Genomic DNA, 14318 nt, shown 5'->3' with positions numbered 1-14318 from the left:
ACATGTTGGTTAGTAAAGAAAAAATGGCGTTAGATATAGACAGCTTCCACAATCAAGTTGTGTTTAAGGAAAAAAAAAATCTTTGGCAACAGCCAATCCAGAACAAGTGGATGGCAAAGAAGGTTCAGCACTAAGCCTCTTTTGGTGACTTTTATTTGTGGGACATCAACGTTGTCTCTTCAAACTTCTGTCGCTGATTTTCGTATTTGGCCAAATGGTTCAGTGTTCTAGCCATGGAATAATTTGTCTGTAACATCATTCTCCTATGGACGTTTGAAATATTGACTTCTTATGATATAGTTTCTGACCTCATCATTTTTTAAATATTGTACAACATTAAGGTATTTAAATTATATTTGAATAATGTATTAAAAAAAGTAAATATTGTATGACTGTTATATTTAATCTCAGGTATGTGTGGTAGGTTCATTGGTTAAGATCTTCAGGACGGGAATAAGGGGATATATATATATATATATATATATATATATATATATATATATATATATATATATATATATATATATATATATATATGAAAAATCAAAACGAAATGGATGAGTCAATAAGTTGCAAATCTCCTTTGAATAATGTATTTATATAATTCAAAATTTAATTAATTTTTTTGTACACAGAGAGAGGTTATTGCCTAGAAAGTGAGTTATACTTGTTGATATTTAAATTTGATTCAAGAGGGACGTGACATACATAAATAAATAAATAAAATAAAAATATAATTTGACTATGCATAAATCCTTATGACTTATACTATTTGAATTTTGTAATACTCCAAAAGTTGACATCAATGCATATATTATAGTGGTCCATATGAAAAGGTTGAGCTGTAGGACCTTTAATATATAGTCTGATTAACTTCATCGGACCCATTTTGCAAATGGATGATGTCGACCTTTTGGCTACCATATAAACTTAACTATTTTAATAATTTCATTATTAAATTAAACTCTCTTCGTTGCTACAAATTTTGGTTTCATTTCATGTACTTATAATTTATTTCTCTTCAACATATCCCTATTTAATTATTATTATTAAAATAAATTAGCTTTTTTTATATTTTATTTTAGATAACAACTTTCAACAGCAATTTATTGTAACAAAGACATGTTTCATTATTTGGTTGATCAGTTGAATCTGTTGAACAACATATAATGTTGAAAAAATTGTGGTTAAGACTCAGTTTAGCAAATTTGAATTTATTCAGAAGAGGAAAAGGAGTTAGTTACCTGGGATCTAGAATTTGGATTAAACAGGAACTGCTCCTTAACAACACGCGCCATTTCATTTCAAAGCGGTCAGTTATTCTATTTTGAGTGTTTTGGTACTTCTGAATTGTGAGCAACAGTTTTCTTGTGTGATAATATCTCAAGAGAGAAAAATCTCAATATTTCTTTCCCTCACTGAAACATTTGTGACTTTTCAAAAGGTAACAGACAGAAGAAGTTGTTGATGTTTCCCCACTTACACTCCAATTGGTTTCTCCTTAATTTATTGATACTTTTCTATTGTTGGTTTCTCTGTTTGGGATAAGACTCTTACTCTCACTTTCTCTCATTTGTGTGCGTGATGACAATCACAGTTTAGTCGCCGCGGTTTCGTAAATTCTCTACTATGGCTTCGGGGTGGCAGGGTTTCTCTTCTTTCCAAAGGTTTTGGGCATCATTTCAGGTTGTTAACTCTCTCCTTTACTCTTTCTTTCTCTTTAGTTTCTTTTTCTTCTACCCTGTTGTAGTAGTACTCTGTTTAATTCTGTTATTTTTCATTTTTTATCCTCGAATCTCTCAATAAAAAGACATTGGTGAACCAGTATAATGGAATGCGAGGAGACTGTCAGAACATACTCTGAGAAATTATATCGAAAGAGTTCCCAGAGAATAAAATCAAATTTGTTGGGTCAATTTTTCAAAATTCTTCTTTTGGTTCTGTAGCATTTAATTTTTGTGCACAACTCTGATAACATCTTGTGTTGCATTACTCATTTTCAAACGCTTTGGGAAATCATTCTTTTGTTTTTGAAAGCCATCGGAAAATGAGTTTATGCATGGTGTAAGGTGACTTTAAAAACTATGGACAAATGTAGGCAACTTGTAACTGAGTTTCAATTTCGAAAAGTATTGGAGTTGTTGTTGTAATTATGATTGTGAACCACAATTTTGAACCATGACTTTTGCCAGCCAGATTTGTGCCCTCCCTGTTTGGGGGTAAAACCAATCATGTGATGTGGTGGAGAATGAAAATGCTTCCAACTATAATAATTATGTACTGCCTTGTGGGCTAGCTAGTATAATATATATGCATGTGCAGTGCCAATAATTTCTTGCTCAACTTTACTCCCAATTTATTTAGATGTTTAATTTCTTGATTGTTGATTATGTCGGGGCAGGGAGGGATGAGGGTGCCGGTTGATCCCTCGGCTCATACTATCAAGTCCCATGGAGCCGCACTCGCAAGAAATCACGTTCGTGATTGGCTTATTTTGTTGCTTCTTATAGTGATAGAGGTTGTCCTTTTCATCATCAAACCATTTTATCGCTTTGTGGGAAGGGATATGATGGAAGACCTTAAATATCCTTTGAAAGAAAACACGGTGCCCGTTTGGGCTGTTCCTGTAAGTGTTTTTCTATTCTTTTTTACTGCATAATAATAGTTTGAAGTGAAAGTTCAGTAGGTTGCTTCCTAGTCTATGGGATCTTTTAGTTTGCCTCTTGGATCTTTTATAAAACATGTACTTCTTATTTTTGTCTTGGTCCTGGGAAATTTCGTCTAAGAGATGATAGAAAATAATGAGATAGCTTAGTTTTATTTGGGGCTAAAATTTTTAACTAATTATCTGTTCTTCTTCTAATGACCAGTTATATGCGGTTCTGTTGCCAATGGCTGTTTTCCTTCTCTTTTATATGCGCAGGAGAGATGTATACGATTTACACCACAGTGTTCTGGGTAACCTTTTCCCTTTGTCATGCATCCTAGTCAAGAGTATTTTAGTCGAGATCTGATGGTTCATTTTGCTTAGATTTAATCTTTAAAACTACTCATTCAATAAAGAAAATGAAACTGTATAAGTTGATTTTAACTGGTTTATGGATCTGTTAGTGGAGAGATTGGTGAATAGGTGTTAATGTGCTTCGTTACTTGGTACCACAGGCTTGCTATTTGCAGTTCTGATCACTGGGGTCTTAACCGATGCTATAAAAAATGCAGTTGGCCGGCCTCGGCCAGATTTCTTTTGGCGTTGCTTCCCCGATGGAGTGGAGGTACACAACTACTATAATTTATGTCACAAAGGGTTATAGGGGACACAAATGTTGGATACCTTAGAACAAAAACTTCTAATAAATCAACACTCAAGTAGTAATATTCCAAAATTTGGGGAGACAAGGCCATGACTCACAAACTAACTAGAAAAATAATTGTATTGTCCCTTGTCTGTTAGCCTATAAGAGGGGAAGGGTCACTTTGAAAACTCTTATAGAACTTTGGCTGATACAGAGTGGCAATAAAAATACAGTCAAATACCATTCTTTTATGTCTTTGCCTAAAACAAATAGTCGTGGGGATCTACCAAGAGAGTTTGTTAAAGGAAGAATATCTAATAAAAATTACTTAAAAAACTTATAAAAAAAAGTATTATTTGAAGAGAATTACTTATAAATTGATGAAGTTGTAAATAACTTGCTGTTTCTATGCACATAACTTTGTAAATTATATAGACCTTTGTAATTTGTATAGACCTGAGTGATTAAGTAGTATGTATTTAACTATTTTATAAGAGATCCTAAAGGTGAATATTTTACCAAATTTGTTCATGGATATAATAATTAATTTTTGTTTTTAAAATTTAGAAATGACAAATTAACTTGTCTTTGTGTTATCTAAATTTATTTCGATTTTAATGAGAAATTCTTACATGATTAAGCATAGACATGAAAAATATACTATAAATCAAATATGAAGACGGGATGAATATTCCTTTCCGTATTAAAACACTCTTAGTTTATTAGTTAATTTAAAAATTTATATTCATTTTTTTAATTACGTTCTATTTAAATAATAACTTTTTATTATATAATTTTTCATTTTTTTCTCCTTTAAATTCACTAAATCTTGAAAGTGTTTTTCTTTCATCATAATTTTAATTACACTTGTTATTTCTCTTTTTTGTTTGTGTGTTGCATATTAAAAAACACAAACCTTAATTATTAAATAAAAAACATACATTTAATTGATGCTTTTTTTAATATATTTATTTATTTATGATGTAAGAATAATGAATAACTTTGAACTGAACATGCAATTGTAAAAGCTCTTGGTTTATAAAGTGACTTACAACACTTATCTTCTTTCTTGTTTATGTTTCATTTACAAAATTATTCTTCTATTACACTATATATATTTTTTTCTCTCAATTATTTGACTTATTTTATATATTCACTAACTTTCCTTATATCTTCAAAATACTTTTTCTATCATCATTGATTATAATATTGAATTTAGGTAATTTCATATTTTGATGTTCCTAATTTATTCTTTTAAAAGAAAATTTATTTTTAATTAATATTTCAACTTTATCCTACTTCTCACTTCATATTATCCCACTTCATATTATCCCAAGCATTTAATATTTTGTAAAATAGATTATTTTTTGTTATTAAGAAATAAGTTTTAGTAAAATACTAATTCCCAACAAAATTAATCTCGTGGTTACCTCACTTTAATATCTACATCAGGTGAGATTCATAGCCTTAGCAAAACTTTTTTATACCCTCTCCCCACTGAACAAGGAATCTACAGTCATATAAAAATAACTTCATTGAAGTTAACCATTAACTTGTATTTTAAAATAGTAAATTAATTTTGTTAATAACACTTTTAGTTTTAAGAATTTTGCACAGCTCGAAAACTAACAGCATGGATTCGGTTCCTTCACAGGCTAATAGACCGTTATGGGACGTGCATCTCTTGTTAACAGCATCCAGATTAAAATGTATTCTAAATTCACTTTTGTGTCTCTTCAAATATTCTTGGTTACACGATGTTTTTGTCTGTCTTGTGGATAAGAGCTGTCAGATGCCTTTAGAAAAGTATATCTGTCATTTTATGCAGTGGATAGCTGCTAAAGAAAGCGCTCATTGTTAATCGTTTTCTCTTTGATTAACTTTACAGAACTATGATAAATGGGGAGGTGTGGTGTGTCATGGCAAGGAGAGCGATATAAAAGAAGGACACAAGAGTTTCCCAAGCGGCCACACATCATGTGAGTATCAATTATTATTCATACAAAACTTTGATTCAATAGCATACTTGTGTTAATTTTTGGTATTTCTTTGCAATCAAATTTAGGACTACTCTGATATTTCTTTCACATGATAAAATACAAAATTAATTGAAACAAAAAGCTGGTTTTCGGGATGAGAATATCCAACTGTACCAAACCTTTCACAATTTTCGTTCTGCTGGGTGGTCCCATTCTTTCTGTGCTTGATTTGGTGGGAGCAATGGTAATTATGTTTCTCGTAATGCTCATTAATTATGTTAGAAGCATAATGTTAGCTAAAAGCGAGCATCCTTTTAATAATAGGAAGAGTGGGAAATTGGTAAATGTTATTTTACTTAGTTTATCAGAAAATTAATTATTCATCGGATTACAATATAGCACATTTGTATTTGTAGTGAAAATTGTTTGTGTATGGGCCTTTTTCTGATAAATGTTGTTGTGCAGGGTCCTTTGCAGGTTTAGGTTTTCTCTCTCTGTACCTATCGGGAAAGATTAAAGCTTTTGATCAAAAAGGGCACATAGCAAAACTATGCATTGTTTTTCTTCCCCTTCTTACTGCTTGCATGGTTGGAATCTCACGAGTGGATGACTATTGGCATCATTGGCAAGATGTGTTTGCAGGAGGACTTCTGGGTTTGTCTTTTATGGACTATAAAAAGGCTATGGATTAATGGATTAAATATCAGAAGTCATTTTGAAAAAATTAAATAAAAGTGAAACCCATCTTACTGTGTGATGTTTCTTTCAGGGTTAGTCGTGGCAACCTTTTGCTATATGCAGTTCTTCCCTGCCCCCTATAGTAATGAAGGTAACATCCCTATCTTATTCATGATTATTATCATCATCAGCAAGACATGTTGTTTATATCTTTGATTTATCCAAGGTTTTAATTTTGCATTATACTCAGTCTATCATTTTGTGTATCTTGAAATTTGACATGTTGATTGAAATTCTTAAAAACACTCATATTTTTATAGAGGTACTAATAAATCAGTCTGGAAACCTTAAGGATCGTTTTTAGAAATTAGACTTAATTTGGCCACCCTTTACCCATCATAAAATGTTTGCGTATGTTTAATTAGCAGCATTTCATGTGGTCCAAAAATCCATACAGAGTGATTCTTAACATAGTACTCATTTGAGTCATGTCTTCTTCTACTAAGACTGCTTTATTTCTTTTTCAGGATGGGGTCCATATGCATATTTCCGAGCAATGGAGGAATCACGAGGCAACAATGGAAACAATGATAGAGAGTCGCCCGTTGTGCAGGCCATGGAGGAAGGGGTTACGAATCAAGAACCAAGGAGAAATGGTGATACTTTTACGCCTTACCCTTTTCGTAGCCCAACCTTGGAAGCCATGGAAATGGCACATAAGTAATCTTAAACTACTCATCTCTTGCTCTAATCTTCTCCCTCTGCTTCCTTACTTTTTTGTATACTCTGAAACCTTAGATTTAGCAACTTCTCACGTTTATGTTGTTCATGCATTATTATCATTATTGGCACTGCCACTGTAAAGATGAAAAAATGGCGGCTGCTTTCTGCTGAATAAGATCATGTTAATAGATGACACCTGATTTGCAATTTTTTTTGTTTACATATAGAATCTTTTTTTACCTAAATAAGAAAAAAAGTTACACTGGGAACTGTACTGCTTTATTTACATCGGGGTAAGGCTGACTAGTTAGGTACAGGTTCAACGTTTTAATTTGCTTGATATACTAATGAATATAAGTAAATTAATAAAAATTTAAAGTTATTATCTCTATATTAATAAAATGAGTTATTAAATGGTTTTTTAAAGAAAGTGTCTGGAATATACAACAATCAGATAGACCTAATCTCACAGTTACATGGATTAGATAGACCTAATCTCACATTTGAAAAATGTGAACTAGTAAAGTATACAATCATTGGGGTTTCATTTTAAATGTGAAATTTATTTATTTTGGTTTATTTATGTCAGTAAAGTGCATGTAGTTAACTGAGATGGATCAACAAAATTAATTCATAATTTTTATGTAAGACAGTTTATTTTGATCTGATTTATGCGGCCTAAATATGGAATGAGTCAAAATTATTAATCTGACATGTATCGTCCAAAATAAGAAAGTGAAAATAAAATATTTGTAATGCTGGTCAGAGGATTGATTGTATAAACAATCTGCTGATTATGCTTTATATTATTTTCAAATTACACTCACAATTTAAACAATTCCTGTTTTCGTGATTGTTTGATCATGACAGTAAAAGTTATCTATACTAATTATTTTATTATATTTCTTAAATATATTTTTAATTTTTAATTGAAATTGAAATATGCTCATATTTCAAACATTATTTTAGTTTGATTTTCAAACTCTAAAAATAAAAAGAAAATTATGTTAAATATTTTTAATATGTTAAACAACATAATTAATTACGTTTAACTTGTTTAAACCATTTAATATCTTTTGACTTATAGATAAGTTTGAAACAATATTTAATCGTAATCGTAATAAAGTAATATAATTGGGTTAAAGTATATATTCGTTAATTTTTGAAGTTTAAATATAAAAATATATTAAAATTTGAGATCTTAACGAATTTTAATTTTAAATCTAAATTTAAAATTTTCAAACAGATTTAACCTTTATTATTATTATTATTATTATTATTATTTATTTTCATATTGTAATCACAAAACTTTTCTTTTTTTTTCTTCTTAATATTATCAAATATTTCTATCATAATAGCCTTTCTAACTACAATAAGCTTTAGAAAGGGAATTCAAGACTGTCCAGCACAAACAGAGACAAACAGAGCATAACTCATATTTATTTGTATACAAAAGACTGGTTAATTTAGAGACACGTAATCTTTGGGCAATAAATAAGTGATGATTAACTAAGAAATCTGATTTTAGAATTTATTATTTAAAAACCGTGTTGTCCTATAACTTGTGAAGAAAACTAGAAATAATATATTTGATGATCTGGGGGAGGCGTGATATGGGGACAGTGCCATCATATATGCCAACTCAACGCTTCTTCCATTAAGTTTCGCACATGTAAGCACTTAGTTTACACCTTATTTTATACCCTTAACATTGCAAGCTCATGCGATAAAAACTTCACTTTTTTAATATTTTTCTATTGTCACCATATATAACATAAAAATCATTCGTAAAATAAATAAATATTTCAAATCACAAAATTGAAAAATATTTATACATTTTTCTTATATATGGTTGGACATATCATGTTAATTAGATAAAATTAATTTACATTACTTACGTAATTTTAAATCTTATCTTATAAATTAATTTTATAAAATTTATTTATTTAAAGTACATTTCTCATAACAAAATTAATTATTAGCGGATTTAATCACTCCTATCAAACAACTATTAATGTCCCACGAGGAAGACAATATCTTTTAAATTTTGCACCAAAAGTTTACGTATATAATTATTGAGGGTTTCTTAGAATTATAACTAAATATTTCATAAATTTTTTGAAAAATAATATTATTGTTGAAGGGGTCGAAATTGAGAGATAAAAAAGATATTGAAGTAAATATACAAAAAAGAATGAAATAAGTAGATAAAAATATTAAGGACAAGATTAAGAAGTGAAATTGAATAATGATCGAATAAAGTCAACATACTAGTAAAAATTGAATAATGGTTGAGATATCAAGAAATGCATTGAGAAAAATAATTGCTAGAAAAAATAAAAATAAAAATTATATGATACTCTGAGAACATTGCAAACAGGATAATAATTAGTCTAATAGTGATGTTTATTACAACTTAGGTCACTACTTTAATTGTTTTCTTTTATATTTTCTGTTCTATTTTAGTAATTTATTACCCTGTATTTTGTAAGCCCTTTTTCTGTGCTTTAGAGTTTTGGGCCTGGTCTTTTCGGAGGCCCAAGGCCAGCCCTTCAGTAGGACCCTATACCCTTTCAGTTGTCTCATTTGGCTCTTGTCTCCCTTACAGAAGCAGGTTCTCTCCCTCAAAACACTCTAATCTCCAGCAAAGTGCTCTGCTAGGGCACAACTTCCGTTCGTCTTCGAGCTACCAAAACCCTTCCTTTTCCCAGGTAAGCGGAGTCTTGGAGGTTCTGTCCCATTCCTTCCTCAGTTCTCACAGTTGTGCGCGTTGGTCACGTTAGGGTTTTAGTTTCCTGACCTCGCTCTATACCAAATCTGCAGGTTCCAGCTCTTTCCTAACTCCAGGAGCTGTGGTGCCTTAGTTCGAATCTGTTGTTTTGGTTGTTCTCCTGAACAGGTAAGGGAAGCTAGATTCGCCAGTCCGAGTCATTGTGTGTTTCTTTTGGGTTGATCTGTGTTTATAAGCTTGAGTAGTGTGTTTTATCAAATGAAACTGAGTTGCATGTGCTTTTGGATGTTGGTAGTGTTGTTTTTCTGCCTTGCATGCGTAAAACAGTGGTGAGATCTGTTATTCTCGCCCAAGCGAGCTCGTCTCGCCTAGGCGAGAGAAGCAGAGTGCTCACTGCCACGAGAACTCGCCTAGGCGACCAGTCCACGTTCTGAGCGACGCCCTGTCTCGCTCAGGCGAGGAGGTCTCGCCTGAGCGAGAATTCGTGAAAATCCCACGTTGCTCATCTCGCCTGGGCGAGAATCCGTTGCGTCGGTGAGGCCAGCGTCTCGCCTGAGCGAGTTTGCGAATGTGTGACATGTTTTCTTAACTGTTTGGGTGATTTGTTGTAAATATTTGGTTAGACTTTTTCCTCCTAAAAATGATGTACGTGATTATACTTGGGTGTTTGGGTCTTTATGAACGAAATTGGCATGCTTAGTATGAGATTGATCATGATTTTGTGGCTTCGTGAATGTTTTAACATAACAATTGGATGAATGACCAAAAAGAGGTGGGAATTGTATGAGAAACATGATTCTGATTGTGAGATAGGCGTAATTCCATGAGTTTCGTGGGGAGACTCTATGGTGGCGTGTAGTGTATATATTAAGATAAGGATTCAAGTAAGGATCGCATCCCGAAACTCTAAAGGGTCAGTGAGTCTCAAGTAGAGCAAACTGACCCAAGTGGTGAGAGTAGCGGGAGGTCCTAGTCTTTGGCAGGATAATGGCCTTAGACGCTTAAAGGCTAACCTTGTGTGTGGTAGGGTGAAACCCATTGGCAATGGCTCTGCATAGCAGTAGAGGCCACCACAAGTGCAAGCGTCCAGTGAATTCGATCTTAGTATATGTATCCGGATAATTGAGTCATAGTGTCCTGCTTGTTTGCCATAACATGACTTATGTGCCTCTGTGTTGTATGCTTGAGAATGTTTATGTACTTGTTCTTTTACACTATGATGAGTTTCCTATTATATTAGCTTACCCTTGCGTTTTGTGTATGTTCTTGTTGTGTTTCTCTTTTGCGATGATCACCATTGGTGGGAGCAGATGGGAATACTTTTGGAGGTAGGCCTGAGGGTGGTAGCAGTGCAGCCTAGTGGGCCCGTTGCTATGATTTCCGAAGAAGTTCTATGGCCCTAGTGCCTTGTAATTCCATGCTCCTAGAGCATTTCTTTTGCACAACTGTTCAACTTTAGAATTGTGTTGTTTATGGCATGGTTGTATGCCCAAGTTTTCCTCTAGGTACTCCTATGGATGACTGTTAAAGTACATTCCTTAACTCTGGTTTCTTTTGTCAGCGTTGCTCTTAAATATTATAACTATGCGACGTTTTGTTTAGTAGATTAATCTATTTAAATGGGATGTCACATATTTACCTTTGTTACATTTTATCATTTTATCATTTTCTGTTCAACACCATACTTTCAACATGACCTTTGCAAAACTGGGATGTCTTTTAAGGTAAAAGTTTTGGATTTCTTCTAGAAGAAGCATCACATTCTTTTTCTCTTCAATATTACACTATATAGATTAGAATAATGTGAATTACAAATAAGAGAAAGTTAAGACTCGGAGACTTGTCCCTAAATTAGAACAGTGTAAATTACCTTTTAATTTTATTGAAAGTTGATATTAAATAAATACCAGACTTCACCCTTGATATATTAGTACATTTTGAAGAAATCCCGTTGAACGAATATTTTTTTAATTTTTTTTAAAAAGGTAAAAGAAAAAAAAATGTTAACAACTTAATTTGAGAAAAGAGAAAAAGGAAAGTTGAAAAAGACCGATAGATGCTTTCTGACAAAAATATTTTCATACAAGTCTCATAATGACGTGTTATCTTCCCATATTTGACACCTTTTTGTTTCTATGTCATTTCCACTAAGTTTTCATGACATTTGTTCATCAATGATACATTCATTCTCTTTTTTTTTCTTGTTCAATTTCAATAGCTTTAACTATTTTGTGTTCTTCATTTTTAATTTATGCATACCCCTAAAATATCTTCCACCACCATTTTGTTATCCCGTGAACAATTTACACTATCACCGAAATTTCGTAATGAAATTTCTACTATTTTTCTTATACATTTTTCTCTCTCTTTTTCTTTTTAATTTTCTGAAACCAAATACAATGCAAATATTTTCACAAAGATAAATTAATAACTTCCCAGAATCTAAAACAGTAGCAGAAAAAAGAAAAGATCGAAAGCGAGAACAACTTGAAGATTCAAAAGACTAAAGTGGGAAATAAATTTAATCCAAAAATGACAATACAGTTCCACCACACGCTTCCGTCGACAGTTTTCTCCAAACACGCTAGGTATATATAGGAATATGTAACACCCAAATTCCCAACCCAATTTTTTTTTTTTTGGTTGAATTTTCAAACCTAATAAAATATTATTGAAGAGAAGCTGAGAAACTTAACTTTTGGATCCTCTGAAACTCTGAAACTGTGAATCTATTTCCCGTACATTGTCTCTTTTGTTTGATCCATCTTAAGCATCATTTAGTATTATTATTTTATACCCCTAAAGCCTGACCACAAGACATTCTCATCCTCCTTTTCATCATCTATATAAACTTCCTCTTTCTTTTGCCCTTTTGCTTTTTATAAGCTTAGTTTAACATCTACTTTCCATCAACATATTTGCCCAGAAATTAAATAATCACAATCATCGCAAAAAAAATAAAAACAAAAATTTTCTTTTTCTTTCCTTATTAATAAGGTTAAATATGTTTTTAATCTTTCGATATTCAGTGAAAACTAAAATTAGTTATTTTTAAAAATTTTGAATTAATTCGTTCTTTCACTTATGTAAATGTATGAATTTAGTTTTTTTTAACAATTTTTTATTAAGTTTATTTGATATTTTAAATATATTTATTTATAGTATTTTAACTTGTTTAAACCGTTTAACATATTTTCGTTTCAATGTTAATTACAAAACGCATTTGAAATGTTAAATAAACTTTAAGAAAAATGGTTTTAAAAACTAAATTAACGTATTTCCAAAAATATTAAACTAAATTAATTTAATGTTTTTAAGAAAGACTAATTTTGATTTTTTACTAAAAAAATATATTTAATCATATTTTCAAACAATGATGTTAATACCAAGTAGTTGAACTAATGTTAAAAAAAGGCAAATAATTTTGTACAGAAAGTGCATCTAGGTGTTCCTATTGAAAAAATAAATGTATTTTTAGGTGTTCTAAAATTTAAAATGGGTGATTGCTGCCATGTGACAAACTTACACGCTAGCTTCCACTATACTTCCTAAAAGGGAGACATCAATGCAAATATTGAATGAGTGGTCAAAACGAAGAAAAGGAAAAGCCAAAAGCGTGTGAAGGGTTTAGTTATATTGTCATTTAGAGATGCTTCGACCACAAAATATTTATAAAAAAACGTTTAATAATAAAGGTGTTCACATTTTAATGGTATTTCCTCACCTTTTTTAAAAATAATAATAATTCATTGGTGTATTTGTGAATGGATTGAGAGTGTGGTTCTCACTTGCTGTTTAGAGTTTACTCCTGTTTTTTTCCTTTTTTTTTTCTCTCTAGTGTTGTTCACATTATTGAAAAACAAAACAACAAATCACCAACAAATAATAATGATTTAATATAACATATTAAATTTTTGTAGAATTTATAGCTAATTTTGTAGTTTCTTTTAAATGTATTCATTTTCTTGAAAACATAAATAATTTAGGTGAAAGAGTGTAATTAGAATCTGAACTATTTTTAGATTCCTTTTTTCTTTGTCCAACATCAACTTTTTATTCAGCTTACTTACCTTTCATTTCAGCTAAGATTAGTCTAAGACAAAATCTTGAAAAAATTGTGAGTATGTCCCGAGAAAAGAAATTCTAACAACGGTTTGAATTGATTTGAAACTAACGAGAATAAAGATGTTGTTTGGCTTATATTTTATGTTGCGGTTGTTTTACTGTAAGGGATTAAAATTAAAATTTAACGTATATATTAAATTTTGTTATACATGGAATTCAAAGTTTTGAAAATATTTAATTTAACTATATGAAGAAGGTGAGTATTTTTTTTTCCTTCTAAAAGTTTCTTTCCGCCGTGTTTTAGACTTTTTATTTCTCTTGTTTTTTCCACTGTGCTCTAGTTTCATTAATTTCTTCGATTTACTTTTTTACGTTACCGACTATTTCGATAACTTTTTTGTTGTTACTTTAAGAATATATTTAAAAGTAAATGAAAAGAAAATAATTTTTCTATATTAAATCGAAGAGTCTCTGTGCCATAAAATATTATAGATATTAGTAAAAATTGATGTTTGTATGTGCGTATATATATTTGGTATTTTTTTATTTTTAAATTTAAAACAAAATTAATATAAATATTGATTAGAATTCGTTAAAGTAAAAAAAATAAATATCTATTAAAGTAAAATATATATATATATATATATATATATATATATTACTTTAACGAGTTATATTTAATATTTATATTAATTTTATACATAAAAGGTTTGAGTTTCAAATTTAAAATAAAGAAATACCAAATATCAACATGATAGTGATTTCCACTTACCATTCGTGTATTTTTTTTTTCTTTACTAAAATCTGATTTATCTCCTTTCACTAACCATAGTTGTTATAAATAAAAGT

The 14318-nt window shown here is 30.7% G+C and overlaps 1 protein-coding gene and 1 long non-coding RNA gene across 4 annotated transcripts; both read left to right on the top strand.

The window, feature by feature from the left end:
- Positions 1 to 1141: 1141 nt before the first annotated feature.
- LOC114189994 (lipid phosphate phosphatase 2-like) lies at positions 1142 to 6893 on the top strand. Of its 3 annotated transcripts, XM_028078730.1 has the most exons (10): positions 1162 to 1312; positions 1445 to 1493; positions 1598 to 1686; positions 2402 to 2626; positions 2871 to 2958; positions 3163 to 3272; positions 5182 to 5272; positions 5738 to 5926; positions 6042 to 6101; positions 6478 to 6893. In XM_028078730.1, exons 3-10 carry the CDS (start codon positions 1630 to 1632, stop codon positions 6672 to 6674), a joined length of 1017 nt encoding a protein of 338 aa, XP_027934531.1. In that variant the 5' UTR covers positions 1162 to 1312; positions 1445 to 1493; positions 1598 to 1629; the 3' UTR covers positions 6675 to 6893. The 3 variants fall into 3 exon arrangements, with proteins under 3 accessions (XP_027934529.1, XP_027934531.1, XP_027934530.1); XM_028078728.1 differs by lacking the exon at positions 1445 to 1493 and having other exon boundaries at positions 1142 to 1312; XM_028078729.1 differs by lacking the exon at positions 1445 to 1493 and having other exon boundaries at positions 1162 to 1444.
- Positions 6894 to 9253: 2360 nt separating this feature from the next.
- Positions 9254 to 11008, top strand: LOC114189611. The gene is made up of 3 exons (XR_003605697.1): positions 9254 to 9384; positions 9497 to 9572; positions 10715 to 11008. It is a non-coding gene; the product is annotated as an uncharacterized LOC114189611 (long non-coding RNA).
- The last annotated feature ends 3310 nt before the right edge of the window (positions 11009 to 14318 follow it).

The sequence above is a fragment of the Vigna unguiculata genome, chromosome 7, assembly GCF_004118075.2.
Source record: "Vigna unguiculata cultivar IT97K-499-35 chromosome 7, ASM411807v1, whole genome shotgun sequence".
Taxonomy (NCBI): domain Eukaryota; kingdom Viridiplantae; phylum Streptophyta; class Magnoliopsida; order Fabales; family Fabaceae; genus Vigna; species Vigna unguiculata.
The sequence above is the reverse complement of the archived record's forward strand: the minus strand, read 5'-3'. Positions and strand labels throughout refer to the sequence as shown.